The sequence below is a fragment of the Megalopta genalis genome, chromosome 8, assembly GCF_051020955.1.
Source record: "Megalopta genalis isolate 19385.01 chromosome 8, iyMegGena1_principal, whole genome shotgun sequence".
Lineage (NCBI taxonomy): Eukaryota > Metazoa > Arthropoda > Insecta > Hymenoptera > Halictidae > Megalopta > Megalopta genalis.
This window is the reverse complement of record NC_135020.1, coordinates 7135474-7153002: the sequence shown is the minus strand read 5'-3', so window position 1 is coordinate 7153002 and position 17529 is coordinate 7135474. Positions and strand designations below refer to the sequence as shown.

At 34.0% G+C, this 17529-nt stretch overlaps 1 protein-coding gene across 5 annotated transcripts; it reads right to left on the bottom strand.

The window, feature by feature from the left end:
* Window positions 1-1036: 1036 nt before the first annotated feature.
* Gyg (glycogenin 1) lies at window positions 1037-17374 on the bottom strand. 5 transcript variants are annotated; one of them, XR_004491441.2, is made up of 10 exons: window positions 17217-17374; window positions 8453-8588; window positions 8194-8368; window positions 7801-8090; window positions 7530-7710; window positions 5428-6549; window positions 4703-4906; window positions 4508-4625; window positions 3984-4059; window positions 2781-2970 (listed from the first exon to the last, which is right to left on the bottom strand). XR_004491441.2 is itself a non-coding variant. In XM_033478482.2 (9 exons), the coding sequence occupies exons 1-9, from the start codon at window positions 17221-17223 to the stop codon at window positions 1436-1438; spliced, it is 3768 nt and encodes a 1255-aa protein (XP_033334373.2). In that variant the 5' UTR covers window positions 17224-17374; the 3' UTR covers window positions 1037-1435. The 5 variants fall into 5 exon arrangements, 4 of the variants coding, with proteins under 4 accessions (XP_033334373.2, XP_033334374.2, XP_033334375.2 ...); XM_033478482.2 differs by lacking the exon at window positions 3984-4059 and having other exon boundaries at window positions 1037-2970; XM_033478484.2 differs by lacking the exon at window positions 2781-2970 and having other exon boundaries at window positions 3984-4086.
* Window positions 17375-17529: the final 155 nt, after the last annotated feature.

The following is a 17529-nucleotide window of genomic DNA, read 5'->3' as shown; positions in this document are numbered from 1 at the left end:
GAGCAAGAATGGCTTACAAATTCTGACATGATGACACGCTGTGACACCCTGTATATAAGAAGCAAAAGCTTACTTCGGTTCTACCTTCCTTTATTTTTTTGTAATTTGCTCACTACTACATGCGCAATGCCATGGTAGGGGTAGGGATATAAAACGTGACGCTGAAGAAATTGCCAGAAGTCGCCAAATGCATTCCTGCGGAGGGAATTATATTTTTAACTTATTTCAAATTATCATTTTTAATGAAAAATTAATATAATATTCTCCATTATTTCATAAAAGATTGTATTTTATTAAAATTTTAAACTTTAGTTATGCTTCATTATTATTAAATTTCATAATATTTGTTAAATTTACGTATGTTTACTGTTACTGGATTAATTTTATAAACAATTATTGAGATACAGATTTTAATAAAACTCGATACAGCCTTACTGTTAATTTATTTAAATTATGAACTTTTAAAGAAATTAAATTTTATATGATGCAAGTTTCCCAAAATTAGTCTATGAAAATATAAGACTGCTCCTCCAGTCTATTTAACGTTTAAACTATATTTATCACAGAACCAATGAAGTAGGGATAGTTCAATGGTTATACTATAAAAACATAGAAGTATAAATAGACTTTATTATTGAATTATTTAAATTTTTCTTTTTACAGATTGAAATAGATTAGTTTGAAATGAATAATAAATAGAAATAGTGTATTTGATCTTAGTGAGTTTTAAAACAAATTTAACGCTCCTGGTATTTCCTAGATAAAAAATTTTTGTGATGATGCACTTCGTAATATATTTATATATAATCTATAAATATATAAAGATATCAATACATATCAAATACAAACAAATCAATACATATAAAATGTATAAACCTCGTGGAAAATAAAAAATTTTTAACTATTGCAATAAAAATTATTTTGTATCCTTTTTAAATAGTAGATATTTCATAGATGATTAATTATAACACACTACTTGTATCCGTATATCATTAAATAAATTGAAACTAAGAAGTGAGTGAAAAGTTAGTCAAGACACGTATTAAAATATTATATTAATAAAGTAATAATTACAGAATATTATACCTAGGTGGTAGTAGTTTTACTCCAAAGACATACGTAAATATATAAGTAGGGGTACAATATAAAAAAAGCATTTACTCAGTGATTGACACTTATTTAAATGGGGCACATTATATAAAATATATATAAATTATGAAGCAAAACATAACATTGGAATACAATGCTGCTTGAAAATTTGTAAGCATTCAAACATCAAAAAATCTATGGGTGATACAATTTGAGACATATTAAAAATATAAAAATTAGGAGAGACTAGGAAGTATCACCATTCATTACTTTCTTCCTTTAATGGTTTTTAATTTTGAAACCGAGTATTTTTTCATTGTTATTGTCAGTTTATGTATTGTAGTTACTATTCTATGTCAGATTTTTTAACAACTGATTTTGTGGCTGTGGCTTTTGTTTTTCTTTTAGGTGGGATTGGTGTATCGGAAGTACTAGATGATGGGTTTTCTGAGACAGGTGCATCTGTATCAAGAGTTTGGGCAGATTTTGTACCTTTTTTAACAACTTTCACAGTCTTTTTTGGTTTACTAGCAGAATTAGTTTCTTCTGCTCCATCATCCAAACCTTCCTCTGGTTTTGCTTTAGCTTTTTTTGCAACCTTTTTTACTACCTTCTTTACAACTTTTTTTCCGCTACTATCACCCTCCGTCATTTCTGTAGGCTCTCCCTCTGATGCAGACTTCTCCAAAGATTTTTTTGCAGTTTTTTTAATTACTTTCTCCTTTTCCTGTGATGACGTATCTTGAACATTTTTTGACGGTTGACTCAATTCTTTTGCTCTCGATGGCCTAACTGGACTTTCTCTTGATAAAGATGGTTCGGCTACATTAGATTCAGATGAAGGTACGGGTAATTCTGTTTCTTTTCTTGTAGGTGTATCGGGTTCTTCAACTTGTTGAACTAATTCTGTTTCTTGATCAAGACTCTTATTAGGACACTTTCTTGGTGTTTTTGTATCAGTTGTAATACTTGATGATGGTGATGATAATGGTGAAGTAACCGTTTCTGTAAATTCAGATTGTTCTGGAGCAGTTAAAATTTGAGAAACTACTGTTGCTTTTTTACATGAATCACTCAATTTATCAATAGTATCAATAATTTCTACAGATTTTTCTACATTCTGAGTTGACTCTATTACGGATACTGAATTATTTATTTGGGTATTCTTTTCTGGATCTGATGAAGTTTCAGAACAAGATATATTAGATTCATGAACCGGAGTTATTGTCGAAGAAAGAATTTCATGACCCATTGATTCAGAATCTGACATAGACTCCTTGAGTTCTACTTGAAGAACTGACTCCGCCACTTGTATTGGTACTGGACTGACTGTAAGAACTTCAGAAGCAGTTGATAATTCATTTGCATGTTTTTCATCTGTAATATCTACTTTTATTTGCTGTGTATCTACAGTAATCTCAAGATTAGTTACATTACTCGGAAGTTCTTCTGTTGAAATAACAAAGTTAACATTATCTTTGTTATATGATACTTTAATATTTTGTTCTCCTAATGGACAAGATTGAACTGAATCTTGTGATATTACAGAATCAATTTCTTCTGGCAAGGCTTCTTCTAATAGTGTACTTGTACCGAGTTTATCCACATCTGTTTTAGGTATCTGCATTGTGGATTCTACGGAAGACACAGATGCAGTTGTGTCATGCGATTCACTTTTTGTTGCTGCTATGGATTTTTGAGAAGTATCTTTTATTATTTCTTCTGATACTATTTGCTCATTTGTAGATTTTTCACTAAGAGGTGCAATATCAGTAACTTGTTCAGTCTCTTCAGATAATTTAGTGTCTGTATCGTTGTCTGTTATAGGAACATTATTAAGCAGAGATTGTTGTTCTTCGCTACAACTGGCTGTTTCTTGAGCTAAATGAAAAAGAAATAACAACATTATAAATTTATAGGTGAAACAGTTTTTTGAGATAATTGATACATTCCTTGCTATATAACTATACTATACAATATATTTTAACAAGTGCGGTTGATTATTATTAGTATTTATAACAAGGTATGTATGGATAAAAATACACAATAAAAAATATATTATCTATTAAAGTTATATATAATGTTAATAATATTCTAGCAAATAATATTGTTTTTGTAAGATTGTGTTCTACATACACAAATACCTGAAAAAATTGTCTACTTTCAGTGAGAAGAATATAATGATTGCAACTGAAATTATTATTGTACAAGTGCTCTCATTAAATGCTGCTTAATAATATTGACTAACTACAAATATACCATGAATGCTTTGTATTAACATAAAGCGTAGAAAACATATAAATACATAATATTTTAAGCTTATTATTTTGAAGCATTAAAATTATGTGTTAAAATATTAATATGAACAAACATGACATGCACAATGATTTTAAATGTATATAATTTTTTAACAACATATTATCTGCACCCAAGCAATGAATACTTTAAGTTTGCTACATGTATAAGTAAACCATACAAATATAACTATAAGAGAAAGTATTAATGAGTCTTTTACAAAAGCGTTATTAATTTATGCAATTATAAATAGTTTGTGATAAGTTCTTATTAAGTTTTTGCATTAGCAATAATTAAAAATAAATTTACGTATAATCAATGCATCGCATATTAAAAATTTAGTTTTACATTATTTAATACTATATTAAAACTAAACATTTATGTGTTTTATCATTTTTATAAGCATATGTCGATTTTAAAATGTAACAGATGAGAAATGAATATTTTGATTTATTGAAACATGATTTAAGCTTGATGGTAAAAGTTTTAATATATGGTACTTGTTGTCTTAAATGTACTCAGTAAAAATCTTAAAATGATTCAGAAATGTAATCATAATAATCGCGATTGTGGATGATGTGAGTTCTCAAAATATTTACCCCATTAAAGCAAAATGACAATACAAGACGTAGCAATGCTATGGCGCCAGGATCTGTTAGTTGCTGTCCTCCGTTCCTGTTTCAAACACTTAAACTTGATAAACTGTATAAAAAAGATATTTTTCACTTTTTTTAAATTATATGTAATATTGTCCAATATATTAATAAGTATCCGTAACTGCAGTTTATATTTATCTATTATAACGAAAACTTCATCTTTAAGTATCAATCTGAATACCACATGCTGTAATTCAAAAAAAAAAGAGAAAAGAAAAATAAAATTGTAAAGCGTATTCAAGAAAACAGTTAATCGCTTTGCACCATGAACACTTTGATTTTCAGTTTCTTACACAAATTTTATTATTGCTCAAAATTCAGTTTGTTTCGGTCGTTTTGTATTTTCTTCCTTCAGTGTGCAGTCATAATTGCCACGAAAATACATTTAAAAAGAATATGTAGAGACAAATTATACAATTTTAAATATTTTATTAAGTGAAATTAATTTTTATCAAAATTGAACGTACCAACATCTTTATCCACCACATCAGTAGATTTAATAGATTGATTAGCTCCAACAACTTCAGTAGGCTCAGTAGTTTTAGTAGTCTTATCAGTTGCAGTTTCTTCTGGTTCTTCTATTTCCTATGAATTATAGATGTATTTTTAAATATGCACTATTTGTAACTATACTAGTAATAATGTATTAATAAAATGATAACCTTAGGGGGAGAAGGTAGTCGGGATGGTGCAAGAGAAAGTGTTTGGCAGATTTTCTTCCAAATATTATCGAAGCTATCACGGCCCATATAATCAATGTGTCCCTGCTCCCAACTTTGCTTTCGCATGTGTTCTTCTAGTGCAATTTGTTCAGCGCTTCTGGGTTCACCCAATGTAATTTGAGCCAAGGCACCAGCGAGACCAGCCTACAAAATAAAAAAATACTTTCTCCTTTAATATTTTTTCTCTTCAATAAGCTTATAACAGAACAATAAGATCAACATACAAAACATGTTTGTTAAAATTATTTTAACGAGTTACCTTATATGACTGCAGTACATTGTCATTACAATTACAATATACATGCAAATGCAGATATCACATACATGTGGAATAATAACATACATAAAACTAACATAAATTAGTAAATTAATAATAACAACAGTCTGTGTTATAATATCTAAATAATAAACTTCCATTCTACGAGTATTTATGGAAATATTGTTACTTAGTTTATTGGTACAACTATAGGAAAATGTTGAAGGATCTAATGTAAAAAAAAAACATTAAAACTGCAAGTAATGTCCCAAAGACTATTATACGAATTATGTAATAAATGTATTATATTAAAATAATTTAAGGACACATTATTTACTGTAGAAGATGATAGATTAATTTTTCTTAACTTTAATGCAATCTACAGAACAATGTGGGAACAATTACTTACATTTGAACTGACTTCCGTTATGTGTGGGTCAGATTGCGTTGCTATATTGTGGGTATCTGTACAAGGTTTGGAATCAGGAGGAGGGCTAGTAGATATCAGTGGATTAGTCCGTACGTCTGTAATGTTTAGATTTTCACCTTGTTCAGCATTTTGATTAATAGACAAATCGTTATGATAAACTGTAGTATGTTTAGGCTGTGCACAATCAATTTTAACAGTTGTGTATTCTTCTGTCTTATAATGACTATGATTCTCTTGCTCATAATGTTGCGTAGCTTGCTGATTGATTGTATTATCATATACTTGATGCTGATGATCAACAAAATGGTCATTGTGTTGATGTTGCTTTGGTTCTTCTTGCAATGCTCTGTTGCTGTCATTAGGCGAATGATAGGGAACATGTTGATGTTCATGCTGTTTTGTTTCTTCTGAGAATGATCTATGATCATCATTATAAGAATGCTGATAAGTATGGTGATGGTCAACGTGTTGATATTGTCTCGTTTCTTCTGGAACTATTATATTACTGCAAGAATGTTGATGGGTGTGCTGGTAGTCAACTTTTTGATGATCTTGAGATTCATTGAAATGCTGATGTTGTGTATTATTTACAGGTGCATAATTTTCTACACTATGTTGGTTTTGCCAAAAGTCATTGTGAACTTGTTTGTTGAACGCATTTTCAGAATGACAAAATGTATGCTGTTGTTTGTATTCACTAATAAATTGGTTAGATTGTTCTTGATTATAATGGTGTTGAGTATATAAAGGAGAATTATATTCACTGTACTCCCTGTTATGTTCTAGTTGTGATTCATTATGGGACTGATGACTTTGTACAGAATTAATCGTGTCGCTTAATATAGTTATAGGTGAAATTCTGTTGATTGTGGAATAATACTGTTGAGTTGCATTACTGTCTTCTTGCTTATGAATAACCAGATTAGTTTGTGCACAATAATTTTCCCATGGATCTTTAAATTCTGAGAAGTCTGGTGGTTCTATGTAAATGTCATTCTGCGATTTGTCTTGTATGTCTGTGCAAATAGGAACTTGTGGAACAGGGGATCGAAAGGGCATAGGAGAAAATTCGTGCCAAATTGGTGCCAATGTGCTGGTGGCCTATGCAAGCATCATGCCAAAACAGAAAAATGCACATTCAGTTGGTTAGTAGAAAACTATAACAGTGTCCATTTTTCTTATGTCAGTACCGTTATTTGGTAAGTATGTATGGTATGTCTTAACTCTAATATTTATATACTCTGTAAATGCACATATATTACACATATTCTGTCTGTGAAATTGCTGTTTTGTCTATCATGAAAATTTTTTAGAATAATGAACTTATCTAAATAAATTATCAAATATAATAGGTAGATGAGAGTATTATTAATTAAACAACATTTGCAAATTACAAATGTAAACATCATTAACATAATAAAATAAAAGAAAAAAATGGACACTGATCTACAAAAAAAAGTATTACAAAAAGATTAAGTTCAAAGTGTACTAATTTGAAATAGAAAATTATGAAGTATCACTTGTATCACTTTAGCTATTACTATCAATATCGAAGATTATACTACATAGGAAAAACCAAAAACGTACCTTAAATGCCACAAGAAACAAGTCAAGTCAGAAGATGCCATTCGTAATAAGTAATGGTAAGCAGCATTATTTTCATTAATTCTCAAATACATTTTTTATAATAATACTGTCAAATATGTACAATATATACAAATTTTAATTATTTGACCAAGCATGTTTATATCTAATAATGCATGATTGTACTTGTGATATACTATCTATGCTAATTTTCTAAATGTTAAGGAAAATCTTACAATATGAATGGCACACTAACAAGAGGAATAAAAGCATTTTACCTTACCTTTATTCCTTACATTTATAATCACTAACTTAGTGCTTTTCTCTTTATTTGGCACTTGAAATCTTACAGTCTAATTAATGCATTAGAAATAAGAGAAAATGTACAAAATTATTTTTTAAAAAAACCATTATATTTACAAATTTTCGCACTCATAATTAGTCAAACATGATACTTATTGTCATATATTTCTTTTCAAACAATTCGTTAAACTTACCATAACGGGGGATAAATGAGGATGAACTTTGTCGCAAAATATATTCCACCACAATTGCAACAGTGGTTGCAAATGCGTGGCCTCCATTGGTGGTTGAACAATACCAGTTAAAGTATCAAAATACTGTAACCAAGGTTTAGTGATACCAATGAAGTGAATTATTCTGACATCATCTCCAAACCTGATAAATAAAAGTGATGATTATCTCTTTTTCGATTGTACATCGTTGAGATTATATCTATGTAAAAGAAGTCTCAGCAGTATCTCTTACTGTTTGAACGCAGGAAGATAGGAATATGCAGCAGTGGAACACATATTGTAGATGAATGGTAAATGTTTAGAAATATCTTTGTGAGCCCAGTCACTGAAGTACATATTCAGTAAGCCCTGATCACCGCCATCGAACGAACCTTTAGCAGCGGCGAATGCGGTGATGGATGCAAAAGTTTGCTGAGATGGTTTGTACACGAAAACACCAGAGTTGAAGCAGTCCGGCCAGCCCACATCAGGGGCGGCTGACAGCTCTTCTCTTTCAAATAACTCATCACAGTTTCTGACCACCTAACATATGCCATATATCAATGATTACAATCATGAATAGTGGTTCAACTGGTAATATGAAATCTCTAACAGAATATCTCCGTTGATTGTTCTAAACACTTACAAGTGTGTCTGCGTCAAGAAAGACGCATTTATCGTACTGCGTTAATCTCCAGCAATGAAGTTTGGTGAATGTAATACCCAATTCTGGTCTAGCTAACAGTGCCAAATTAGCTTCATCTTTGGAATCAAGTACATTCACTTCCACTACTATAGAAAAGACTGCTGATAATTTTTCCCTGTGTCAATGAGAATAAAGTTTCAATTATTTATATATACGTTTTTTATTAGTTTAGAAGAAATTGTAAATCAGACGTGCCTACCTCATTACGTCTGTCACTCCAGGAGTGATCAAGACCGCCAGTTCATATTTCGTACCAACTCGACGCAAAGAGTGTGCCAAAACTAATGCTCCCAAAGAATAGGCATCGTTGGTAGCCAATGTAACCCATGCATATCCTGAAATTAATACAATTTATTAATTCAATCAGCTTGTTACCTACTACTATATCATCTGGGGTACACTAAATGGAACAGTACTAAATATTGCTAGTAGAAATAATTGAAAAGATTAGCTAAACTTTTCGAATTATATAAAAATTTCGTCTTATCAAAGTTTCGAAGTACTAAATGTTTTAACGGAGGAAGGGTACTTTAACAAACGGTTTAACAAACGAAGATACTAAACGAAGATACTACTACAAGGGTTAATATTTATTAATAAATAAAATTAATTATTTTATTATTGTTACTAGATATATTTGTAACATTATAAGTAGAACGAAAGAGAATGAACAGAATTGTAATTCTACAGATACCGGTTGTGTAATTGACCATTGCAAGTGTGAGAAGTAAACAGAGAATGGTCTAATTGATCGGTACTCATAAGATCATTCTATGCATATTAATTTCTCATTACTCGATATCACTGGCATTCAACGTATCATTATGCATGTACATATATACTGATAAGGCGTCTCTCTCGAATCAGGTTCATGTCGCAGACATTCAAACTTTAAATTGATTTTTATATTGTATTGTCTTCGACATTACGTAACCGACATGAGACACGCTAGGAATGCATTTTTTTCTGCCGGTGCCATTGACTATGCTTTGTAAATTAACATTCTTACCATTGACACTGAACAATTGTATTCCATAGGTCTAATAGAGTTTCTAAAATCTCAAGAATCCGTTATCTAAATAAATTTGATTAACTCACTGGAGTATCGAAGACTAGAAAACGTAGGTCACTCCAAGGTTATAAAATCCGTGTATACAAGAACGGACAACATTTTTTATAGAACTAGAGGTTTAAAGCGGTATTTGAAAACGAAGATGATATCTTTATCTGTTTCATTCGTTTCGGATAGGGAAACTGATAAAAATAGCAAGCGAATTTACAGATCGAAAATGTGTAGGAGTCTAGGTGCGCCGTTCATCGAGGACAAAGAAATTCATCAGATTTTATTTATAAAGCGCATCCTATTTCTAATTCGCGCACGCCGTCAAGAATTCGACTCGCCATCCGCAGCCAGAATCGCGACAACTGGCTCTAGTTCTCCTGGATAAAATTTTATATTTAGACGTTTTATCTGTATTCACAGTTGCTTCTATCCACCAGATATGATATAATCGTACATAGAAAAAACAAGAAAAAACAAAACTAAAAATCATTATCAGTGTCGTCGAGTAGCTGGTTTTAACACATTGCGGACCAGTAGTTTTATTGCTAGCCTTACCCAGTGGCCAGCTATGCTGCCCATAAGCATCGTGTTAAAGAGTCTACATAAGAATCGAAAGTATTCGTCAAATTATATTGTGTTTGGATAATCGGTAGACGAGTCTTGTAAATTTTGATGTACCGAATACGTATCTGAGAGTAGTTTCTCTCCGTTATCCTCAGTTTTTGAGAAATTTAATTTTGAAAAATATCAAATTTCAAACTTTCGCAATTTGTTCTACTTTATCGCTTACCGGTTATCGAAACGCAGCAAAAAAAAGTCAAATTTGTTGGATACTGTTATTGAAGCGCTCGTGACCCCGTTTTGTCTTCTCATTACATTTCTTCGAAGAACTATTATACCAATAACACAGATAACCGTGGCATCGACAGATAACATTAAAGCTAAGATAGGGACCAGCAATCCTTTGAACGATCCTTCTGGGCCAAAGCTGGACCAGAGGTGAGCAAAATTTGATTGTAACAGTCTGGTGGGACCAGCATACAGAGATCTGCTTCTCACGCTTTCAGCATTTGGAGATTTAATGTATTCCAATGTATGACGTCTGTTGTATACCGAGTGATCAAAAATCAGACAAGAAAATAGACACCGGTATTCTCTCGGTTCCATGGATTCTCGTTCCGAATCGTCGTGAAACTTTCAGTTTGAAAACCCTCACGGATCACACGGCATAGAACCGGCATCACAGATTTTATCAATTTTTCTTTGGGGTTTCTACTGCGCAATATTCTGGTTTTACGAAATGCCGTGTAATCGGGTCACATATGTGACAATTCTCGAGTTATCCCATGTAGTCTCGAGCCTTGAACATGTACCGTTCATGTTTCTGGAATGGTCGCGTTCTACGTATCGACATTGAATGAGGTATTAGGTTTCGCTGCGTTAGGTGCACGGCGCGATGCGCGCGCGAGTGATTCTTGCCGCGTGCAGCTGGCTACGGGGATGAGACGACCGGCGAGATTCATTCGAGCACCGTGTACAGCGTATGACATGGAATCGAGTCCGACGAGGGGAGGCTGGCTTTTTTTCACGCTTCTCCTTCCTCCTTTTGCAGCGTTCTAATTGTTACAGAACGAATACATTCTGCACTTCCATATCTTATTCGAATTTTAACCCCGTTTAAAATCGTTCATAAACAGCATCAGATTTATTAAATAATTACACATTGTCATCTTGTTTGAGGACGTGATTTATTACTACATAACCTATATTATAATTAAATTTATTGGTATCTATTGCACCTATTGTGAAATTGATCTGTACCGGATGCAAAATAAAATATCATTTTATACAAGTTTCATAAAAAGACATTACTTGTGGGTACCACTAATATGTTACATGGGGTTATCACATTTATTACAATTTTCACTGTTCGTAAAACTGTGTGTGTAGTTTAACTATAATTTTCTTTCTCTGTTTCTAGACAAATGATTACGTTCAGCACAAGTCTGTGCATACGTATATCGAAACGGAGTAATTTATCTGTTAACCTGATTTAGATCCGTCCACAATTCTTTGCGGTTTAATTTCAGAATCGCAAGCACGTAAATCGTCGCGACAGTATCAGCAGACGAGCTTATCAATATGTTCGATGCCTGACGAAATTGTAGATTTCCGGTAGCGTATTCAAAGACCGATCCGGACACTAGTGTGTTACAACATGTGATGCTCTCCGGTTAACCAATATGGTAAATTCAATTTAATTGAACGAAAAATATGCAAACAAACCTAAATAACGAATAGCATGAATCGGTAATTCAAGGACCGAATTAAGATATTTCCATCGGTTTTGTATCTAGCACACAAGGCAAAAGCTTCCTAACACCGTAGAGAAACATTAGCTACAGTTACGTTACGTCGTGTCTATGCGATGATTACAAGCTAGCATTGCGATGTCGGTAAAAATAATCTGACAGGGAAAGCTCGTTGCTTATGTTGACTGCTTAACAAGTCTTTGACCGATTACACTCAAGCTGAATAGTCTCGTGAAGTGATCTGCCCTTTATGGGACCAACAACTAACAACATGAGCGATATAAAAAATAAAACAATACCGAGTAGAAGATTTGTGAACCACTGGTCATTGCCAGCTTCACAGGCGCAGAGTTCTCTCCGGAAGCAATTAGTACCTACGACTGCGAAATCTGACCGTCTAATTTGTACGTAGATAGTTATCGGTTCAAATTGGTAGTAAAGACGACATCGGACCGACGAGGACGTGACACGTTATCAAATTGTTGCGAGGAACATGCGCCCCTGTAAAATTACGCTAATAATCCTAGTACAATTTCGTTCCTTAATCTCTCGAGTGCCCGATGAAGTGGACAACGCGTGTACGACATTATTATTAGGATTGTTTGTCTAGTAGACACGCAGTAGATAAGAATGTTTTATGGAACATGCCACGGCGGATGCATCGAAGACGCTGGTAAAATTAAATGCAATGAATCCAAAGGAACGGTCGTGAGTCACGGCTATAGAAAGAAGGGAGGGACGAGCCTAGGAAGAGAATAGATGCTAGGGGGAAAGCTCGGATTTCTGCTACCGGTCTTCACCGGAACACAACCCGTTCAGTCATGTCGATCCTAGACGAATTAACTTCTATTGGAAACCTAATCTGTCCGTGTGAATTTCAACTTCCTTTCACCTCGTATTTTCTCCGGCCGCTAAAAATAGACGGGGAATCCGCATGGGTCAACCCTAGACGGATTAGCCCTCCTCTGAGCAACCGAAATGTATAAATAAGTTTCATTTCGAGCTTCCATATTTAGAATTTTCAAAAACGTACGTTTGTGTACGTATGGTTCCTCTCTATGTTCACAAGAAAATGTTTCCTGCGATTTATTCTTACTCCTGTTTTCAAGATTTGCATTTAATAGCTAATGGTTAGTTTGTCAAACATTTGGCTAGAACGTGGAAATAAATGATTCTGTACCCAGATAATAAGCTTAGTAGAGTTAATATTGTAGGATTACAGAAACACTCGAGATCGTTTTGTTATGTTTACAAGTATCGAGTTACAAATATGAACTGATCGTTGATGTTTCCCGTATCGTTACCTAAACTGTAAGATATAACAAGAAGATTACTTCAATGAATGATTTAAACTTGCAGAATTTGCAGATTGCAGAACTACAGACGATAGAACTGAATCTGTTCGGTTTACAAAAGATTTATTTTCCAACGGAATAGATAAAATCACAAAATTCACATTCCAGTCGGTGGTCAAATATATCCCAGAGGCACGATGTGCCAATGAGAAATTCACGTGTAAGTTGAATGTCTATTTCTACGATAACTCGGCAAAGATAAGACGAGACGAAGCCCAAGGATCTATGTGCTCCGGCCAGAAAATAATGTCGGAATTTCATTTGTTTAGTTCCAAAATTGTATCGTGGCTTGATCCAACATCGTGGACGGATCTGCTCGAGATTCGCTCAAAAGTAAATGTCTAGGACAACGAAAGACTGTATAGTATCTAGTATCGCGAAATTTTTGGCGGCGGAAAAGCGTTCTGGCGCTTTTAATATTTTCGCGTCGGGGCGACGACAGAGCACACAGGGAGAGATATAGATAGACAGAGGGAGAGAAAGAGAGGGGCGAGGAAAGAAGAAAAAACAACAAAACATTTATCTTGACTATGAGAAACGCGGCGCTCGGCTTCACTCGTATATTGTAACACGCAGACGAAACCCGAGAGGCAGAGTGCCGTTGTGCCACACAGGTTTATATTTATACAAGCCGTCCAGCTTATAATAGCAACCGGGCCTAGCGTTTGTACAAAATGCATTCATACACTCTTGCCTTAGGTCAAGCACTTGTCGGCCAAGCTTGGCGAGGTTTCCTTATGCGACCGTGCCTGCACACGTATATCGTCTGCGAATCGACACTTTCTCCGCATACTAGAGACGTGAATAACCATCGTCACCCTTGCCCACGGCGGGATGAAGACAATAGTTGACAATTCGGACACGCAACTCGACGGATTTTTCAGATCTATCCGAATATACAATAGAACACAATTTTCGCACTCTATTACTCTGTCGACTGATTGACTCCGCGACTCCTTATTTATGAAGAATTTATAATAGGAGACAACATTCTGTTCAAAGCGTAACTTTTCTATTCTTATATTGTCATAACCAGTGGACTATAATTTTTATTTTTCTAAATAATGTAAAGAATGTCGAATTTGAATTTTCATTGGCTAACAAAGATCAAGAAACAAAGAATATAATATGTTTATACTAGGACTGTTAGACGTTGAAGATGTTCTGCTGCGGAATCTGATTGAAATGTGAAGATGGAACGGAAGAGATATCAGGTCTCTGTTCAAGATTTCGAATGCAATTTATGTTAAGAGTTAAATTTATCACTTCGTGGATTTTATTGGACGTGTTAATGTAAACAGACGGAGGCTGTTCCAATGTTTACACTTCCTCTAGCAAGGTTGGAATCTATTTTCGAAGCGGAAGCTGTGGGATTCAAAATTTGTCGCAATACTTATATTCTTTCGTTGCGTCCGGTCTTATGAATTTTTGCCAAATTCATTTTATTCGAGGTCTCATCCTAGAGCTTTATTTCTCAGCTGCGCAAAACTGGCAAATATTCATTTAAAATCAAAGGCGACTTCACCTTAATCATTTACTGGTAAGAGACACTCGCTGAGAACGGACTCGCTCGTTCCCTTAGTAAATGAAGACCGATTCACACGAACGTGATTCGCAATTAGTCTTTCCACACCTATTCTGAGACGATCATGGCACGAAGGCAGACAACAGGCCAATAAAAAGAACAGCTGCGTTCTCGCGTTTAATTAGAAATCTAAGTTCTATAAGAAGCACCGATGCGGTTGTGTTTGTCGTTCGACTAGGCGACATCGCAAACTAGAATTCTCGAGTTCCATCTGAGGACGAAGGTCAAGACTGAACATGCATAAAAATAGTACCTCCAGCTATAATGGCGTCAATCGAGGTACAATGAACTTAACAAAGCGAGCTTCCGTTTAACGTAACATTAACTCGGCTGCTCCCAAACACTTTTTATTCGGGGAACTCAACTGTATTCAATACGTGAATCATACGGTTAGGCTTGGCTTCCATAGGCTATCGCTAATTCTTTAAACTTATTATATATAGCTGTCTCTTTCCCCCTTATTGTAAATAATTTACTTCTACTAAATGAGCATGCAGTAAAGACGAATCATTACTGTATTTATGGCTTGTTTTTCGAAATTCTGTGGTTACACAAATAAGAATGTCGCATGTTTCATATTCTCACTTCCGTGATATTGTTGCTTAAAGTTCAGATCATCAACTCTTCGTATTAATAGTGTTTTCATGTTTTTTTCTTGTTCTCATATTTTTGAGCCCATTGATTTTGTTTTCGTGATTTTTTTCCTGATAAATACGAAAATCCTGCATTCTACAATTAAATTAATACGAAAACTTAATTATTTTTAAATTGTGACATTCGACGTTTTTCCTTATAGCCATGAAATTGGCCATGGATATTTTAAAGAACTACAAAGACGAGTATAGTGGGAAGGGACGAAGAGAAGAAACAATATTACATCGTACATTATTCTGTTACTACAATTAGTGATGTATTAAAATACGACGTATGAACAAAATTAAAAAATCCATTGATATTTTCTCCATTGAGAAACTTACATTTCGTATCTGCAAAAGAAGCAACCCGAAATTTCCGAGTGTCAGTGTACGACCTTCCCTCGGAACTTTGTACATATAATTATCTAACGAATGACGATTAAGCTGTAAGAAAAAAAAGAAGCGGAATGAATTATTACACGAACGTTGAATTTTTATTTTTCCTTTTCGAAAAACAGATTCCTCGTGGCGTACCATGCTGCTATTACATCATCACCACGGATCGATCAATACATTGTAAATTAATATAATTGCAATTACGTTAATCTCTGATTGAAGAAATCTATAATTAAGTAACATCAGTCACGAGTAATTAATTAAAAATGTTGATAAGCGAACTGCGGATCTTTATGCAAATTAAAATTTCTGTATAGTGATTGAAACGTATAAATTTTTAGATGTAAATAAATATCTTATTTCATTAAAATCTTATTTATGCATTTTAAATTATTTCAAGTGTAATTTTATTAATCGTACATCCATGCATCTTAATAAATATTCCAGTAATACGTATTTTATGTTTAAAAAGACTATAGTTAAATAAATTGTTGTTATTTTTAAAAAATTTCTATTTTGTTATGTTTAGAATTTATATATGTATTATAAATACGCAAACATTCACGGTCGAATGATATAATTTATCGTCTATCTCTATTTTATATTATATTAATCTTGTGAAAAAAAGATGGCGAACGAGTGCGAGAAAATTTTGACGAAGAAGCAATTTTCCCGCACGTGCGAAATAAATATAGAGAAGTGGTCGGGGTTTGGCAGAGAGCCGCAATTTCTCCCCCAGACGGCTAAGAATAAACTGTTGGAATACCGGCGACAGTTATCTTATTTTATGCAGAAGGAATCTCGTGTCTTAATAAGAAAAAAACGAAGAGACATAAAATGCCTACCTACGCTCGAGTCAACGTTCCTAGTGTTTAATTACTTACATCTTTAGCGTGCAGGCCAATGTATACGCAAATGTAATATACATAATTTTCTACTAATTTAAAATCTATAAAACGTGAAAGAAAGTATTTGTTAACGTATATTTACTACTTTAATTCGAGTGATATATCAAGATATGCTACAAATGGCCGCCCAGTTGCGTTCATGCAAATAAAATTCCTGTTTTTATAAGTAACTTCGCCAAAAAATGTCAAAGCAAGGGAAAATTTTACACAAATTTGAATTCTATGTAATTGTGTAACAGACCGAAGGGAAATATATTTAATGCCATCATGTTGGACAAATGTAAAGTGTACGATATTAAATTGGCGCCAAATCGCTTCGAAAAAAAAATAAAAATGAGCTCGCGCATGTGCTCTCGTGACGAAACACGAAAGCGAGCGCGAATTCGGCCCATCCCGGCGAAATAAACCAAAACGAGGCACGTGCGTGGTCGGTAATCGATTGAAAAATAAACTGTTAAGTTACGAAGGAGTAGCTGTTCTGCGTGGAGAGCAGAAAAATCGACTAAAAATCTACGAGCGGATAGGTTATTGCTCGTTGTCTGTGAGAGATGTGAATCGTATGAAGGTCATTGGGTCAAGACCGGTTACCGGCGACGTTATCATACACCCTAAATGAACTTTCAATGAGCACAACCTTCCGGTCAGAATCAACTGGGCGGTGAGAAACATTTTAACAAAATATGCTTAATAGAAGAGTCCGTGTACTTACCACCCATGGTTGGGAAGAAACTCTGTGTTTCTTTTTCGAACGGACAGTCTCTACGACACACTCAACACTCGCCGATGCCCGCACAACTGACAAAAAGTGGTACGCACTTCATCAGCGCTACAACACGAGTGACGACTCGAGGCTCTCCTTCCATTGTCGCAATACTATCCCTACCTTCCATCCTATGCGAACGAAATCTGAGTTATCGACTGAAGATCCTGCAGCACTACCACAAACAAAATATGTCATAGACTAAATTAACAAAACAATTTCAATCTGTCAGCACAATTTACATACGAGTTCATATTAGATT